At 52.3% G+C, this 18367-nt stretch overlaps 1 protein-coding gene across 24 annotated transcripts in view; it reads right to left on the bottom strand.

Moving 5' to 3' along the window:
* The window catches only part of LOC144137655 (bromodomain-containing protein 3-like), a 90445-nt gene that overhangs the window by 71264 nt on the left and 814 nt on the right, over positions 1 to 18367 (bottom strand). For 2 of the 24 annotated variants that reach the window (XM_077669636.1, XM_077669642.1), the window contains exons 2-7: positions 17838 to 17943; positions 9193 to 9331; positions 8665 to 8704; positions 8016 to 8583; positions 4351 to 4502; positions 3843 to 4052 (exon numbers count right to left, since the gene is read on the bottom strand). In XM_077669636.1, the coding sequence (XP_077525762.1) occupies positions 3843 to 4052; positions 4351 to 4502; positions 8016 to 8583; positions 8665 to 8704; positions 9193 to 9331; positions 17838 to 17940 (1212 nt within the window). In that variant the 5' untranslated portion in view covers positions 17941 to 17943. Of the gene's footprint in view, positions 1 to 3842; positions 4053 to 4350; positions 4503 to 8015; positions 8584 to 8664; positions 8705 to 9192; positions 9332 to 12333; positions 12368 to 16240; positions 16269 to 17837; positions 17944 to 18006; positions 18234 to 18367 lie in introns of those variants that run through there. The other 22 variants (XM_077669690.1, XM_077669697.1, XM_077669650.1 and 19 more) reach the window with 20 other exon arrangements.

Genomic DNA, 18367 nt, shown 5'->3' with positions numbered 1-18367 from the left:
AAGAGTACGTTAAAAGTGGTGTTAGTATGATTCTAACGAGACAACCTTTCGAATGAACCAAACTTGTGTTTTGTCTTCATGGCTCCTTTAACTTGGAAGTTGCCTGCAGTGTCCCTTTAACAAAATCTCCCATCTCGCTTGTGCCAGGGCTGCCCCTGTTATCTAATCCTATTCGATACGGCACCTAACCACAACATCCACATTCCACGAATGCCTTTGCAGGCAAAAATTGTTATGATCCATATTTTCGCTCCACTTCTCCACAACCAGCCAAGCAATGGGGTTCAGATGTACTCGTGACATTCATTACACTACCTCTCCACAAAACAGCACAACAGTTTGCCTCGGGGCACACCCCTTCCTTGTATATGCTTCGGTGCCCCAACATGCATACAGATGCGTTTCCACGCACACTGAACCTGAGGGCATGCAAGATGCCATATTGCCAGGTGTTGCCAGGCAGTTGGATGATACATTTTTTGGTCTGGTCCGCCAATCCTGGATAGATCTGACACAGACTGAACTGTACATCTCAAAACATTCATAATGGCCAACTCTTGCTGCCTGCTGACGCAACTTCTCAGGAAGGCCAAGCTGTAGCATGTTGAGGTGGAAGCATTATTTGACTGCCTAAATATCAGCTCCATGACTAACAATTTCTATTCACCAGGAACATGCACCCAGCTAGCCAGGCATGCAACAGAGGAAGGTGTAAGGACTTGTGGGCTGCACTGAAAGAAAATATAAGCTTTGGCATTTTTGGTCGTGTATGGGAAAAATCCTTCCGGGGCAAGAAGACTGAAACAGACGTGGGAGAAGTTTTTGGAGCAGTGAAATTAAATGTGCAGCGATTTGGAGAGGGGGATTACACTTTTTAATTAGTTTGGAGTACAAACACTGTTTGTACTTCAGAAAATCACAAGGTACAGACCACACAAACTCCTTACAAACTTCTTAAATTTTACTGAGGCTGTATGCATGCACAACAGGGAGCAGATAGAAATATCAAATTCGAACAACGCTGAAACCGTGAGGTGTTTTTATCATTTGAAGGATGAAATTATTATTTTTCTGATGCCAGACAGTATTTACAGAAGTGTAGAGTCATGGCAAAAGTTACGCGAAGTGAGGTGACCCCCCAATTTTAATCCCCGAGGTGCATGTTCACCACGATCGTAATTAGAGGAATGTTGCCATGCTCCCTTGGCATTAAATTTCAGCGCAGATGCATTCATTCTTATTACTTATTACTCGCATGCAAACGTTGCCATGCTTAGCCACCCCTCCCTTGCATTCATTCTTATTACTCAACAGTACCATGTCCCGACACTGGGCACGGCCCGAACCCTTCACAGCTTTCGGTGTGTCAATCATCCATTGCCACAGCTCGTGAGCTTGCTGTCAAACACAGTAATAATAACTGGGTCCCCTTGATTATCAGTCCCGAATCGTCTTCGGACTGCCCGAGATGCAATCTGGTGCTCGATTTCCCCATGTATTCCTAAGGGGCTTCCGGTCCTCGACTGCCCGCGAATCGCACCCACTAAATGGTAAAGCTGTTTTATTTGTTGCTCTTACAATAGGCAGGAAGATTTAAATGACTGCTGGTGATGACACATGCATCATGGAATATGGCTTCAAATACAGTTTCACTGCACAGCACGCAGTGCGTTAAAAAAAGCTGCATTTAGGGCGAAGTTTGCGCACTGCCCACAACCCAAGTTCACGCGAAAGTCCCGTGAAACTGCGCCGCCGCATAGAGACCAGGGAGTCCGCCGGAGTGCGTCACAACAGAAATTACGGCTGAATTATTGAATTCTACTGCTCCCTGCACAATGCAACTGGCATTGAACATCATCTCTCAGTTGCCTCATTTAGCAGCACCACTTGGGAGCAGTTTCGGAGCAACGCTGCTTTTCGGAGCAGGGTGGCACAGCATGGCGCACATGGCACAGCAATTCCACCCCCCGCTTGCACCACTTTGCACTTACTCAGAAGGGGAACACTGGTTGCATACAAGAATTCTGTCTCGTGTCCTGGGACCCCAAGTCGAGGCTGCTCGGACACCAGCAATGCTGGTGGAACCTCCACCCCATCAGAAGCATTTGGAGCCAAGTTCTCTTCAACAATGTGTACCGGGACAAGAACAAAGCACTGCGTACATGCAGCTTGACAAGGTTCCTGCCCCACAGCATCAGCCCCGTAAAGTGCCCTTGCACTGGCCTTGACTACCCCATGGAGAGAGAGGGCATGACTCCCCCGCCTACCAAAAATAGGCAACAGTTGCAGGATGTGTCTGGCAAAGACATTCTGTGGCGCACGGATTGAGGATACAAACAAACAATTGTGTGTCTGGGATTCTATCAGCATCACCTGCACTTGATCCTGAGGTCTATGTATGGCTCAGACACCTGGGCCTGTTTGCCCGTACACATAAGCTCCCGCTTGCAATAAGAAGGCGACCGCCAACTTCGACTACAAGTCGGTGACGGCAAATGGGTCAGTCGCCGGAAAAGCCCTCTTATCTGTGCGCTTGTTTCAGTTTCGGGAGCTTATTTTACAGGCAGCGCTGAAGTCGTAGTTGAAAGCTTATTGCCCGACTTATCGAATTCGGGCTAACAGGCCCTGGTGTGGCCACCCTGACCTCCCTACATCGTTCACGGGTTTCACGGGCATGCAAGTGTACGTGTATGAGGATGAGCAAGAAATTAGTTGCACTCATTTCTGCAATTTATTGCCACGGCAGCAGAAAATGCACACAACAGCCACCTCCTCCTCCCCGCTGTTCAAGAGTGTACTGAAAAATAGTACTTCCAACTCTCGCTGTAGACACATGTGCATGCTTGTCGAGCCAACTGGCCTGTGCCACATTGAAAAACCCTCAAAGGTGCACTGAAGGGAGTAGTAAACGTTGTCTTGTAAACATTGTCTTTATTACCTTACGAAATTGAGTCTGAGTCACTATGGTCAACATGCATCTTTTTTACAGAGAGAAAAAACAAACGCATTCAGAAGTGCTGTTTCCCTATGCCCTATTCCTCACAGGTTCTTTCACCCGTCTATTACTAAAATTAAAGGGGCCATGAAGAAAACACGCATGTTTGGTTCATTACAATGACTGCTTTATCGTGATAACACCACCAACTTAATAATAGAGATATTTCTGAAGACTCCAGAGCCACTTTCCAGCAATTTTTCTGACGTCACGGAATCTTGTTTGTGCAAGTGGTTGACTTTAGCCACCACCAAAAAAACAGCATGGGGAGAATGTAGCGGGGCTCTAGTTCCATTTGACCGTACCCCTTGAATGCTAATGCGCAGTTAATGCACTGAAAACCAGCGTGAATATTTTGGGTTAAACTTCTTTAGTTGCTAGAATGGCGCTGAGTGAGCTACCAAAGTCCAGTTCTTTCAAATAGAACAAAGTTGCATTTTGTCTACATGGCCCCTTTCAGCATGCTTAACCTGCCCACAACTGGCGAGCGAACAAACAATATGAAATACATGCTGTGCAAGGTGAAAACCTAAATCAAGACTGCATTGCATGTAAAGACATAGCAAAGTGGTACGATGTCCCACAAGGCAGCCAGTGAGGGCAGTGAATGGCATTTTTAAACAATAACAGTTACATGTAAGGACAAATAGATGTCCCCCCTTCCAGGGCCTAGCTGGGCCCCAGCCACCAGTCGGACCCACACAACACATGCGTGCACACCCACCACCTCAAGAGCCCGTCCCGGCCCCTCCCCCCCGTCGGGGGCGGCCCGCCCGGAGGCCAGAGGACGCGCCGGCCGGCCCCGCGGGGGGGGAGGGGGGGAGCCGCCGCCACCCCCCGCAGTTACCTGTCGCCTCTGGGGCCAGCGGCCGTCGTCGCGTGCAGCCGGCGCCACGGCCTCGGCGGGGCTCACCTTGAGGGCCGGGGGCATCTGCACGAGCGGAGGGGGCGCAGGGGCACTGATGGGCGGGGCTGCCGCAGGGGGGAGCTCCGGGGGAGCGGCCGCGGGGCTGCCCCCCAGCGAGGACGAGGCTGCCGCCGCAGATGCCGCCGCCGCCTGCGCGGGCCCCCAAGCACACCCTCCTCGCAACCAGCCACCACAGCAGCGGGGACGGCACACCAAGCGCCAAGCAGCTCAAAGCTCGAGGCAAGCACCAGGCCATGCTGCTGCCGCGGTGGGGCCTAGCCCCCGGCTCGCCAATCGGGGCCCTCCTCTCTTGGTCAGCACAAAAACCCCGCAGCCGAATAGATTGAAGGCTCTCGGCACACTTCCTAGATGAACACTGCCCCCCGGACAAGGCCTCTCTGCGAACGCGGAGGCAGCGTGCAGTGGTGGGTCCCACCCGAATGCTCACCTGTTGAGCGTAGGTGCTCGAGCGTAACGTGGGGGAGGTGGCACTCAGAGCCGTGGGTGTGTTGGTGCTGCCGGGGACAGCTGCGGGCAGGCTCTCGGCAGGGGAGTGTGAGTTGGTGGCGGGGCTCACCGCATTCTGCGCAGGACTGGGGCCTGGGAGGGGCAGCAGGCCACAGGGGTCAGACCAGGGTGTCGGGCGCACCCCTACCCCCAATGTGGGCCAGCCCGGTCCTCTCCATGGGAGGGGAGCAGGCCGGCCAGCATTTGTGTGGCACCTTAGCCTACCCAGTGGGCCAGGGGAGAGGCCTCACAGGGAAATTAAAGGTGCTCCCCCAAACAGAACCCGAGGGAGTCCCACCAGCAAGCCTGGCCAACAAACGCCCTGTGGGGCCACAGCTGCCAGGCAGAGCATTGCTGCCACAGCCCCCCAATGCTCTCAGGACCCACGTTTTGTCCTGTGAGAAAGACTACACTGTTCCCTGCACCCACTGTCATTGATCGCTCGGTCAGTCCTCAAGTCAGCAGTGCCACCCAGTCTGCTTGCATTGCCCACTCAGTACTAGATGTGTGGGCTGCATCAGCAGAGCATGGCTCACAGCTGCCCTGGGCACCCCAAACAACACATTTGCGGCAACCAACCAGCCTCAAGGTCTCCCCTCACCGCTCTCCTTGCCGGGCTGGTCGGCAACTAGTTCCCACGGTCCGATGCACAACAAAAAACAAGGACGGCGAACACAAAGAGGGCAGGATGTTTTCCATTGCACATCAAACCGTGGGAACATAAACCACCACCTGGATCCTGCAAGTGAAACGCAGCCCCACATCCGATACAATGTGCACAAGTCATGCCTGTAACAAGGCCTTAGCGGAGGACATGAGCTCCCCTGTCTCCAGCCTAGCACATTTACACACCGATTGCACTTCCCCGGAGGGTGTCTCCTTCACAACACGAGGCTTAGTTAAAGCAGCTGTACAATAAACTGGCCCCGACTCCCTATTCTGAATTTCTGCTCCACTCGAGCCTCCTTGAAAGCGCTGTTCACATGTAAACGCATTTGTGGTATCATCCTCCACTCAGCCGAGTTGAGGAAACGCATGAATACGGCCACCCTACAAGGAGTCCTATCCAAAAGCTGAGCAGATTATTTTTTTTTTAACACAAGTCCTTAGCCACTCAGCTCTGCTCTCACCACTAAAAGGACGCCTACCCCGTGATGCATCCACTGAAGGGGACCCAGTGAAGAGGATACGACGTTGTGGCATTGCTGCAGAAGAGCTTGTATGTTCAATTAGCACCCTCACAAGCTCCACTTTTGACTGCTGCAGTATACAAAAACACCCATTCTAAGCCTAGCAATCCTCATGCACCTACTATGGCCCAACTCATAGCCTAGGTGTGGCTTAGGCACATGAAGTACCAATTTGAATCTGAACTTGACAAAGGGCTCCATATATGGACTACCTCACATTCTAAAAACCACACAACTCGGAACACGAAGTGCAGGCCAGGCACCGTAAGCTGCATCGCATCAGAATGCTTATTATAATGCTCTAAAGCAGGGTGTCTAGCAAATCCCCTAATTCAATTTCCCTGACTTTTCCAGGTTTTCCATGACCATTTTAGTTGAAATTCCCTGACCGATACATCACGCGTCATTTTGTGGAAATGGTCCGTGAAGCATATATAAAGCGTAGAGAAAATGCATTCTATCATAAGGAAAAGCACATTTGTTGCAAGTGCCCTAATTCTCAAAATGCGCTTTGAATAACTTCAGTTAGTTCAGTTTGAGGTTTGCTTGCATTCAGTTACGGCTTCAGAGTTTATTTCATCTTGCGGGATAGAATCTTCAAGTTGCGTATCAGTGAGCACCTTTTGCTTTTTTTTCTTGATTGTCTTGGCTTGACATGCAACGTGAACCGCATGGTGGGTTTTTGCACACGATTCGGGTGCATCGGCTTTGCGCGTGCGATTTTTTGACGCCCGCGTAGACGATTCGCGTACGCGGCAGCTTCTGCTGCTCAGAAAATGACGCGCGTCGCGCGCGGCAGTGGGAGGAGCCTGACGACTTGTGCCAATGGGGAGCCGCGCGCCTCATGGCGGCAGTTTCGAAGTTCTCGAGACAGCCGGCTGGCTCCGCCAGAGATGTTTAGGCTTATTATCCCGGCAGGTATTGCATGGGTGCTTTCAGTAGCGGCACGGATGATGTTTTATAGTACCATTTTCGCCCACATTATAAGCTCCTTTACCTCACAAGCAACTTCGTGTGTGCCTTGTGCGACATTTAAGAGAGCGCTTAGAAGCGGCCACTCGAGCTCCCGTCACCACTTCGCGGTCGAAGCCGCCGCCATGTTGCCGCCACCGCCAGCACCACGCGCAGCGTGCGAGTGGTGCCGCGGCAGCGTACGCGCGCCTGTTAGGTGCGCGGCGCGTTTTCGCGAGCAGAAAACGCCCCATGCGGTTCACTGGGTTCGCGCTAAACCATGCCATGTTCCTTTTTGATTATGTAATTCTGGCTCCTGATGTCAAAGAAAGAAGTTCTTTCAAGATTAGCCCCCAAAAAGCGCTGCCTTTTAAAATTCGCTGAAAAAAAAAAAGCCCGTTGTGCGTGCGATTTGGGCACCACCTACATCGTCCCTCTGCGCAAATGCAGTTCTCTGAATGCACCCAGCAACCTAAGCCAGCTGCGAGCTGCGTGAACCGCAAGGCGAGTTTCTGCACGCGATTCATGCGCGGTATTTTCACGGCCACGTCGACGATTTCGTGCCTGCGGTGGCTCCTTCCCTGCACAAGCAACTGCGTTTGTGCCTTGAGTAGCATTTCAAAAAGCGGTTGGAAGCGGTCGTTGGAGCTACCGCACTACTTCGGGGCCGGCGCTGCCGCCATGTTGCCGGCGCCTGCCGCTCGGCACGCACCGTGGTGGTGGCAGTGGTTGTTTCCGCGGCGGCGTCAGCGCGCCTCAGGCGTGGGCGCCGCGTTTTCGCTTGCAGAAAAACCAGAAAACGTTTCATGCGGTTCACGCTGTCGTCGCGCGCGAACGTGTTGCGTTTGGTAACTTATGGGAGCCTCCAACACTGGTTTCCCCTATTTTAAGATTGTGTGGGCAGGCCCCGAAGTGGTTTTTCCTGACTGGTACTACTTGACTGAAAAATTCCCTGACAATTTCCTGACTTTTCCCGGTGGCTCAAAATTCCCTGACTTTTCCCTGTTTTCCCGGTTTTCCCGGTCGCTAGACACCCTTTAAAGAGACATGGCAAAGGCTCTGCGCACTCGGTCTGTGCAGAAAACCTGATTTGACACAGCTGGTTCCTCTTTTGTGCAAATTTAGGTACACTCCACTTTGGACACTGGCCTGCTGTGAAGAAACCAACAGCATAGCAGTATCAGCACAGACATTAACTCTTTGTCAGAGGGCACTTGAAGTGTTTCTTTACCCTCCACACAACCTGCCTGCAGCGCAACAGGATGGCATTTGACCAGCAGTCCTGCACACGCAACCTGGCGAGCCAGTTTGCTTTGCTGCTCACAAGTCGGGGGAAAGTGGCTGAGAGAGCTAGAGCTGCCTACGAGGCGTCAAGCGGTGGAGAACATCAACAGACAGACTTGTTGCCTTTTCTACGTTGGCCGAGCCAGCGAACCTTCCCCCAAAGGATCAGCAGAAGACCCACCCTTGGCAGCGGCAGCAGCGGCGGCGGCGGCCCGGGGCCCCTTGACTGCTACAGCGGCCCCGGCAGCGCCCTTGCCCTTGCCCTTCTTGCCCTGCCCCGCACGCGGGGGCGGCAGGGGCAGGTCGGTCTCCTCCTTGGGCATCTCGGTGATCTTGGTGAGGAAGAGCTTCTCTAACGCCTGGGCCATCAGCACCACATCCTCGCCAGGCTTGTTGTAGACGTAGCAGTTGGTGAACATGGTCTTGAAGTCGTCGATGCACTCCTGGGCCGAAGAGTAGTAGCAGTGCTCCAGCCGCTTCTTGATGGTGCCCAGGTCCATGGGGTGCCGGATGATGCGGTGGTAGTCGGGCAGGTTCAGCTTCACCGTGTCCACGGGCTGCTGGAAGGGCCAGGCAAACTGGTGCTTCCACAGGGCCTTCATCACCACCTTGAGCAGGTGCTGCAGCTGGTTGGTGGTGCGCTGCCGCCGAGAGGCCGGGGGCACAAACGGCGGCTGCACCACCCCGTTCACGGGCTCCAGGATGGCCTCCTCCCGGCCACCCCCGCCGCAGTTCGGCTCCGACCCACTCTGCACGGGGGGCAGGACAAGGAGGTCACCACCAGATCCAGCCCATTTCCAAGCTGCAACTGAGCACGAGAAAAAACTCACCATTTCGTTATGGCTACTGTTGTCTTGGGTACCTCCCATGCTGGAATGAAAAAAAAAGAGAAAACACCTTCACTCACAGAACGGGATAAACTTTCCCAAAAAGCTCCACCCACGGTTACTTACTACACTGTCCTCCAGAGCCTGCCTCGCGAAACCCCACAACAGTGCCCAGGTGAGCATCGAGATGTCACCTTTCACCCCTTAAGGGCTGCAGGCCACACGCAAGCGAGCCGTACTTGCGTGTGACTTGCGTGCACGCAATGAAACAACACAACGCGCAGCAACTCGTGCCTGGCTCCCACCACCCCCTCTTACAGGTACACCAGTCAACCCACGGTGCGGGAGCACCCGGGCGGGCCTGGCACTGCTACTCGACACCGTCCTGTAGAGATAGGCTTCTACACGTGCCCCCTCACAGAACCCGTGGGAAGCCTGCATCGAGGCAGCATCGATGCAGACTTCAGGAGGAACCGACAGGACGGGAGACTGGCCAGACCAGTGGAAGAACCATACCGAATTGATGCATACCCTCCAAAAAAAGGCCAGCACAAGAGCCGTCGCCCAAGCAAGGCAAGAAAACGGCGTACCGAGGCTTCTAAGTGCCACTCCGGACATTGCCCAGCGCACCATGGGCTAGAAGGAGCAATCTGCAGACGTGCGGCATTACCTACAGGGCGGCAGTTCGGGGGAGGGGGGAGGGGAGAGAGAACAACAGCGCCACATCAGGACCCCCACGCACAAGGCAAGCAGCACCCACGGCACCCCTACGAGGAAATGCCACAGTGGATGCCACCAGGTAGTACCACAGAGCCTCAAGAACACCCCTCAAGAGACCCGCCCACCTGCTGCAGCGAGAGCAACTCTAGGCATGCGCACTACTCCCCACTTTACGTGCCCACGACGGTATGGACAACTACGCTCACACAAACAGGCCTGCCGGATCACAGACCAGCTCGTAGCTGGACGCGCCCTCAACTGGGGCAGCACACTTCCGAAGGCCTCAGGCACAGTTGTGAGCACACTCGAAACAATGGCCTGCCCCAAGGATGACAACACGGCCAGTCCAGCTCAAGGGCATTTTGCTGCCATATGGTCACCACTGAAAGGGTGGACAACAGCTCTCAAAGCTCTCGGCGCCAATGGGGCACGGAAGGTGCCAACCTCGAGTATCACTGGGGAATTGGCAGACAATCCCCACCAACAAAACCCCTGCATGCCACTGACCACACAAAGTGGATTGTTTCACACCATGTTTCTGTAGTAAATGCACAGAAAGATACCGTTTCAGCTCTCAACGAGCCCCCAAGGAAAGAAAGAAAGCTGCAAATGGCCTGAGAAATGCCTAATCTTCGTCTATTCACATTGGAATGTGCACGGGAAAGAACGACAAGTAACAAGGCTGACAAGGCAAGGTTCAGCTGCACTTTCATTGAAACTGCATAAAACTTTGCCAGTGTATGGGGATATTTGACAACACAAGTAGTGTCACCCACTTGACTTTACGGCTAGCATCCTAGCAAAAATCAATCCAGAAACCCATTGACAGTGGGCTTTCCCTTTCATGCGGGCAAAGTAACATTTTACGCGGAGGGAAAGAAAGTATTCGAAAGTGCAGACTCCCCTACCCACCATGCCGTTCTAAGTGCACTGCACAGAAAGTCGGAAGGAACTCTCGCCACCAAACTTGAATGAGGCAGCATACAAACATTCACCACAGTACTATAAACTAACCTGCTTAATCAAGAACAGCGTTTCATCACAAGTGCTCCGTTGCGTTATCTTGATCACACCTAGCTATTTGTGTTCCACTGTCCCAATTATGTTTCATCCCACACTTCACAAACCTTTGCTGGACTAGGTGCCCTGTGTGTCGGAAATTTGAAGCCCTCATTTGACAACACAAGTGCGAAGTTCCAATTGGTGCTGCAGCGCTACTGACTGATCTAGAGCCACCTGGGAGTGCCGTGCCCATTACACAGTGCAATCTGCCTGGAACCAGTCGTTAATGCATATTTCTCAGCCACAGTGCAAAAACGCTTCAACATAAGTGTGCACACTGATCAGGCAATGAACCTTGCCACCGAAACAATGCATTTCAATCAGTGACGTAGGAACTGTGAAATTTTCTAACCACATCATATGAGCATAAGAAGAGCAAAGTGGCATCAAATATCCAATCAAATGCAAAGTTCATTTTTTCTGTACCACCCTATGAACCCTAACTTACTAGTGCATGCACTGTCAATGCAATCCATCTTTGGCCATTCTAGGACTACAGTATGTTCACTGGCCAGTGCATGCCAGGACAGAAAATTCCTGTACACCTAAGTGAACATCAAATAATGAATTTTTCATTGGATAGCAGGAAATATTTGGTTTGCACCCTGAATCGTAACACACCCATCACTCCAAATGAAAAAAATTTTTCGTTGGACCCTACACTTTTTTTCTCACTGACATTGAGAGATGCTGCCAATAGGCCCCAAAAGTTTAGCAAAAAACTCTCTCCACAGAAAAAAAAAAACCTGAATTGTAGTTTCGCAATGCCTTCACAAGCCACGCTCAGAAGCTTGCAAGACGCGTGAAGTATGCTTTAAAGACTAGACTGGATGCATTTCCACTACATTCAAAAACATGGGAGCAAAAAAAAAAGTGCATGGGGGCAAGCGTTTGCCAAAGCATGCGCAACACGCCGCAGTGCCCAAGCAGAAGCACAGCCTCCCTAGAGCATGGCACCCCCCAAGTGTGCAAGAGTTTCAGTGCCAGAAGCAGGCGCCGATTAGGCCATTTCTCGCGAGCTACAGAAGCTCCACAGCGCTTCTGTGTGCTCTTTCCCAGCTTTTATTGATGGACGTGGTCACATTAAATTACCCCTGCTCTACCTCTGTGGCAACAACCGATGCGACTGACATTTCCTCCGTGCCTCTAGGCCCAGCCAGCCATTTGGTAACGCTGCATATTAGCACATTCAATTTTGCACATTCCTCAGTGTCGAGGGCCAACTGCACTCAAATTTCACCCTGGCCAATTTTACGTGAAACCCAGTCCGTACCACTAGGACATCTCTGGTTGCCCCACAAAGTGCCTCGTTAATCATTTTAAAGGTTTAAACTGATTAAACGATTAAAGTAGCTCCGTCACAGACGAGGCTGCACACAGCCACGATGCGGAAGTGACATTGTGGCCGGCTGGGTGCCTGGTCCTCCGGCCAGCCAGGAGAACCAGCTGCATACCGCGGGGTGCTTCTAGGGCTGCAGCAAGCGCAAAGCGATTGCGCGCACGATTGCTCCAGCCAGCTGGCCACTCGCTGGCTGCAATGTCACTTCAGCCTAAATTTCAATTTCGAAATCGCCAATCTTTGATGGTCGTTTGCACTGTGCTGGCATGCAATTCAGTTGTCATATTTTGTCTTCTCCAACCTTGGCAGACTACACGGAAATAAGGCTTTCAAGAGGTCCAAATTTTGGGTGCAGGTGGCCTTGCGTACACTTGGTGCTGTCGTTTCTCTACGAATTATTCAGTTCCCAGAATCGTGCTGGTACCGGGCGTCACAGCGATGGCTCACGCCACAGGAGGAACATCTCCCAGAACAGGTGCCATCTAACGAAGACCAGCCCAAACCCGACCTCCGCCCCAGAATGCACCCTCCCATCCTTTAGGAATACTTGCTTAGAAGGGCCAGGCAGGTCTCTTGAGTCCACATCTGTGCAAAGAGAGAAGACAGACAGTGGCTGTGATAGCTCACGGTCCTCCCATCACTGGCCCCCCCATCTACTGTTCCCTGACAGTGGCCCCCAGACACCGGCACGTGGTGCACAGACGCTAACCAAGGGGGTAGGGAAAAGACACCCCAGCTGACCTTCCGCGCGACGCAATTGGAAACGCAACGTTCCCAGTTCTCACACTGCCCGTCTGTTTTTACAAATGCACCTTGCACAAGCGACTTTCAGCTGTCTATTCTGTAGATTCCAGTTTCCATTAATGATATACACTACTCAATAGTCTTATCTACTCCAGAGAACACCAACCCAGCTTTCACACGGTTTACCTTTTTTGTCACATCAAGATATTTCCCAATCGTTTCAACAACACCTTAATACACTATTTGGCCACACAAAGTTTGAACCAGCAAAGCAACAGTGTCCACTAATAGGGGCCTCCTCAACATCTCAAAATTCCTTTGATGATTTTTCTTAAGCTTTCAATCCCCACATTCAGAGGTAAATGGAGAAAAAAATGCGACCGGAGTAACTTGGCCTTTCCAAGTTTGAACATCCACCCGAGATGCGGCCATAGGGGAACCAGGACAAATTTTTCAAACAAATGCTTCCCAAGATGTGCAGCTTTTCTTTGTATCTGCTGGCCGCCTTTCAGGTAGATGGCAAACTTTCCTTTGCAGAGAATCCTACTGCTTGATAGATTCCATTTGATTTTCAAACGGCTATACAACCCTCTTCCACTTTTGAAGTTAGCACTTCACCTAACCTAATCTAGGCCCACCTAAGCACACTGAGCCTTCCATAAAAAAAGGGAGACACTTTAAAGGCAAGGACTCCACAGGCCTGCCCCGTCGTTTCCACTTTAAAGCATTCAAAGCACCTGCCATGAGAAAAAAATGTCAGAACCAAAAACATTCTGGACGATACCAAGACATTCAGAACGGAGTAACAACAAAGGAATAACAACAGCAACAAAGCCAGCTCCGCGCGATCCACGCTACGGGAAAAATTCGCAGAATGTTTATCCTCACTGTCGAGTCCTATTCGCACATCTCACAGTGACCTTATGCCCGAGCTACGCAGCAACTCTCGGTCGACAGTTGAAAGCTCACTCAATAGACAATTGGTTCGAAGGCTGTCAGAAGGTCTTTCGAACAGCCATGTAGCACAGGTATTAATTACTGGCATCCCTTATACAGCTCTCACTGGGTAGACGCATTTGTAAGCACTTAAGGCGGCAATCACCCTTGCTGCTAAAACGACAAGATCGTCTCCGTACACTGGAGCTTGCTGGCGATCCTATATCGCCTTTGAATGAATAGCCTCTGAATACAGCCCGTGCACCAGCACAGGATGGACTAGGATGGCTAATCAGTGCCAAAAAGGGAATGCCTCGATAGCTGAATGGCACAAAACAACGCGTGTGCACTGCCGTGCCACCTACCGGACTCTAAGGAGACAGCCTGCCAAGATATATTGTCAACTGAAACAGGTCTGGACAGTGCTGCCAATATTCAGAACTGCCCACATGATACACAAGCCCTTTAAGTTCACTTGCAGCACTGGCTCTGCAGGTTTTAGAAACAAAGCTGGAATTGTTACGTACTCACACTACGAAACACAATTTAAATGAACTGTTCTACGTGTAACATGCAAGCTACCAAATGTAGTGTAGTTCCGCAATGTTTTCACTGGTGCTTGCTCCCAAGTACTCAAGCACTCAATTACACAAGCACTTCCAATTAAAGTTGTTACAAAAAAAATAATCACTCAATGTCTTTGCTCTAATTTTTGCTAAAATTTGAATTTACTCATTCTCCACAACCGAGCCGGCTGCTTGACAAAGGTATGTGGGCATCAGAGTAAACAGACCAAATTTGCATTGTTTTACAAAAATCTGTGCCCACAATAATGCTATTTGACATTTTAACGCCCTCCACACTGCTTTTTCATTTGCATGGCCATTACAAAAGAAGCTCCAACAACGCCTGGGTTGTGAATACAAAAGCGCCTGTGCAAATGAGTGCTCCTTCGAGTGTTGCGTGTACCGTTTTTAGAGTTTTGCTGCAGTGTATATATACGTAGTGCACGGGTGTGGAGGGTAACTTTTCAGTACTGTAGAGTGCAACCACTGATAATGTACCACCGAGACGCATTGGAATGCAAACAGAGGGCATGGGGGCCGTGTATGCGCAGCACGGTTAGGGTTCGAGAGCTTGTGTCCAACCGTGGCGTGGAAGGATCACCCTGGGAGTGAGCCTTTCGGTTTGGCCGACCGCCGCGCTTGGCGCCTGCGCACGCTGCCATTGCCCAACTTCGCCGTGTGCAGTCTACATCCTACGCAGTTGGGCAATGGCAGCGTGCGCAGGCGCCAAGCGCGGCGGTCGGCCAAACCGAAAGGCTCACTCCCAGGGTGATCCTTCCACGCCACGGTTGGACACAACCTCTCGAACCCTAACCGTGCTGCGCATACACGGCCCCCATGCCCTCTGTTTGCATTCCAATGCGTCTCGGTGGTACATGCCTTAGGCTCGATAGCAGTACAGTATGTACTGCCACGCAGAGCACGCTATGGAACGCAACGCAGCCAATGGGGTGGGCGTTACAGAGCCGTTCTGCTGCGCCAGCACCCAGCTTTCCCCTTGGTGGGGGGCCACTTAATGCTTAGCAAACGTTTACCAATACTTCAGAAGAACTTGTTGAGCGAGTAGGTGCATGCTAACGAAATGTGTCAACTGTACGAACCACTCACACTACAGAGAAGGGAACACAGACTGCACCCATCCTGGTGTCTGTCTTTAGTGTGGTGTCAGCAGTGCGTGAAGTTGACACTTTACACTGCAGCCAATGAGAGGCTTGGGAGCCATTCGCTGCTGGAGTTCGATGCAAAAGCATTACTTGGATAGGTTGACAAAAGCATCCACTTTGCTGGCGTCCACAAAACAACAAACTCTGGCAAATGCTGTTCTGCAAAAAAATTTAAAAACACCCTGCACGCCCAAATCCCAGTGGCTGCGACATGTTCCGTAGCACACGCATTAAAAAAAGAATAAAAGAGAGAAGGGCGTGCCTTAGACACCTAACCCAGTCAGTCTTAGTTGGTCTTCAGCTACTGAGGAAATGGTGCAACAAGGAGCTAAAGTGAGTCCAATGTCAAGCTTGTATGCTATAGTCAACATCCCTTCAGCTACTGAGGAAATGGTGCAACAAGGAGCTAAAGTGAGTCCAATGTCGAGCTTGTATGGTATAGTCAACATCGTCAGTGAGCCCAACCAAAAGAAATGCTTTCACAATTTCACCTCCAGAATATGCCAGGCGGTCCTGTGCAACTTTTCGCTCACTGAGCCACTGCTTTGACATTAAACTTTCTAAATGGTGAATGCCAAAGGTGCACAGCAAGCAGTGGGATCGGCACCCATGTCTGCAACATGGGAAATGAGCCCTGTGCCTACTGTACAGCCCGTCTAAGACGGTCTTCCTTAACTTTTAGTGGCACAGGCATCTTGACCAGTCTTGTGCTTTCGTTCATCCTAAGTCTAGCACAGAGATATGAAACAACTAAGACACTCTTCAAGCCAGCAACTTCACAACCTTCTTTCGATGTCTCAATGCAAGCCAACACTTAAAGTGCATTCAAATATACAATAAATAGCCCCCCCAACGGCCTTTTCCATGGCTGAAATTCATTCATGCATAATGGTTAAGGCACAACACGAGTGCACCCCCTTCCATATGAGCACATCAAGACCAAACTGCAGCCGCCACTCCTGCATGGCCCGTCCAAAGATGCTCCCCAGCTCCCTTTTACCCTGCAGCCGCCACACTCTAACGAGTGCTGCAGACACCACCGTACTTACATTTCTTTGGACGCTTCCGATTATTGACCTGCAGTGGATAATTTCAAGCTGCGGTTAAGCACATCTGCACTCCCGCGCTAAAACACCAGCCCAAATACTCTGGGCAAGACTATTCAAGCTGCAATGTCAGCACTGCCCAACACGGAAGAATGTGCACTGCAGAAACGCCAGCAAACGCCCCCCCCCCCCCAGGGGCCCTCCTCAGCCCCGCGCTAGGCACCATCCGAGCCCATACTGGGTGCACCTCTGGAAGCGCAGCTGGTGCCAGACAACCCAGTGGTCGAGACCAAGTGGTTTACCATCGTTCAGCTGGCCTCAGCCACCTGGGCCAAACGAGTTGGAGAAAATTGGACACCTGAGTGAAAGAAGAGACGGAAACGTTGAAGGTGCTGCCAAACCCAAGCGGCAGAACAGGCTGATGCTGCAATGCCCATGAACGACCCAAAGCACCTCGGCTGAATGGCAAATGCAACTCGTCCAACCTGTCGCCAGTATCGGGCGCACAAACCTTCCCCACTCAATCGCCCACCACAGCTCGGTCAACAAAAGCACGGCACAATGAAGCACAAGGCACGACACATGCAGCTTCCTGAATGCGGCCTTACGCTCATTCCCCTGCCAGCATGTGAGCCACTGCCACGGACACACGCGACGCACACCCGACAAGAAGAAGAAAGGCAAGTCCACCCAGGCAGGAGGCTCCTGGTGAAGTGGAGCCGCCAAACTGGCCAGCCACCAGTAGCACGAAACATGCCCTCGGACGATGACATTCGCTATGCCTCCATGCCTGCCCGAACAACATTCAAGCAACCCCCTTGGCCAGCTAACAAAGAAGACGGCAACAACAGCAGTTTCCACACAAGCACTAATGAGCATAAACTGCCTCCAGTGCCGAGTACCCAGAAAGAACGTCTCACGACTGACGGGTCCTAGCCAAACAATCACCCCCTTCCCTGTTTCAGCACGCCCGAGTAGAAACACCAACTGCCCTTCTGAACCAGCTTACAGCAGCACACCACCAGTGCTGGACCTGCGCTTTTCTCCACTGCTTCAGCCCCTTCTCCAGAGGAATGTGGGGAAAGACATGCACTCGCCCTGCACTGCCAGGAAGTTCGGGAGCTGCAAGGCTGAAACAAGGGGGCCTGAACCGGTTCATGCAGTGCAGGTGGCGAACCAAACAGACCACTGGCTCCCTGGCATGCCCAGGCAAATTTGACGACGACTCATCCCACACTGCAGTCACCAACCTACAACACCGACATTTTGTTGCTGCAGCTGACCAGCGTTCTGCACGAACCCTACCAAGCCTCCTCTTTGAGTGACAGGATTAGATTAGCCTACAAACACAGGCGCTGCTGCAAGGGCACAGACTCCACCCTAGAGTACTAATCACTTTCTAAGGAGACCCAAACAAGGTGGTCTGAGGCAACGCTCTGCTTGAACGGCAGCCGTTTGGCGCCCAGCGGCGTCCCGAACATGATGGCAAGTTTCCGGTGGCCAGACGGCAGCTTGCCAACACGCGGACGCCACCGAAGCAGACCGGCTATTCCGAGAGAGGCCCAAGGCACGGGGGCCAGACCCATGCCGAAAGGCTCACCGGTAGAGAGAAAAAAGGGCTCACTCCATGCATGCCTCCTCCCGTGGTGCTGCGCTGGCAGGGGGCACGCGTCGATGAGAGGGATGGCCCGGGTCCTGATCATACGCTGCGCAGAGAGACAGGGCGTCAGCGAATACCCCACAAACAACAACGCCATGCGCGCCCGTACCAGTACCCGGCCCGAACACCCGGCGAGACGAGCCAGCGGTGCCGCCGTCAGGCCTGGGTGATCGCCGAATGTGTTCTGTCGCGAGGCGCTACGGGGCCCTCGAGCATGGTGCGAGACAACGCGCAGCGCGCGCATGGTGTCCATGGCGCCGAGACGACAGCGGAGATTTGCCGCCGCGGAGGAGGGCATTCGCCCAGTTACACTTCCCGCCCCGGGGCCCCGCGCGGCCAGCGGTAGCCGCCGGTGTGCAGCGGTTGACGCAACGGCAGCGCGCGACAGTCGCGGCCCGGGAACGCCGGCCGGGATGCACAATCGCCCGCCAAGAGCCCGGGCCGCGAATGTCGCCGCCACGAAAGACAAC

The sequence above is a fragment of the Haemaphysalis longicornis genome, unplaced genomic scaffold (assembly GCF_048455015.1).
Source record: "Haemaphysalis longicornis isolate Haplotype H1 unplaced genomic scaffold, Haemaphysalis longicornis Haplotype H1 scaffold_1, whole genome shotgun sequence".
NCBI lineage: Eukaryota > Metazoa > Arthropoda > Arachnida > Ixodida > Ixodidae > Haemaphysalis > Haemaphysalis longicornis.
This window is presented reverse-complemented; position numbering and strand designations above follow the sequence as displayed.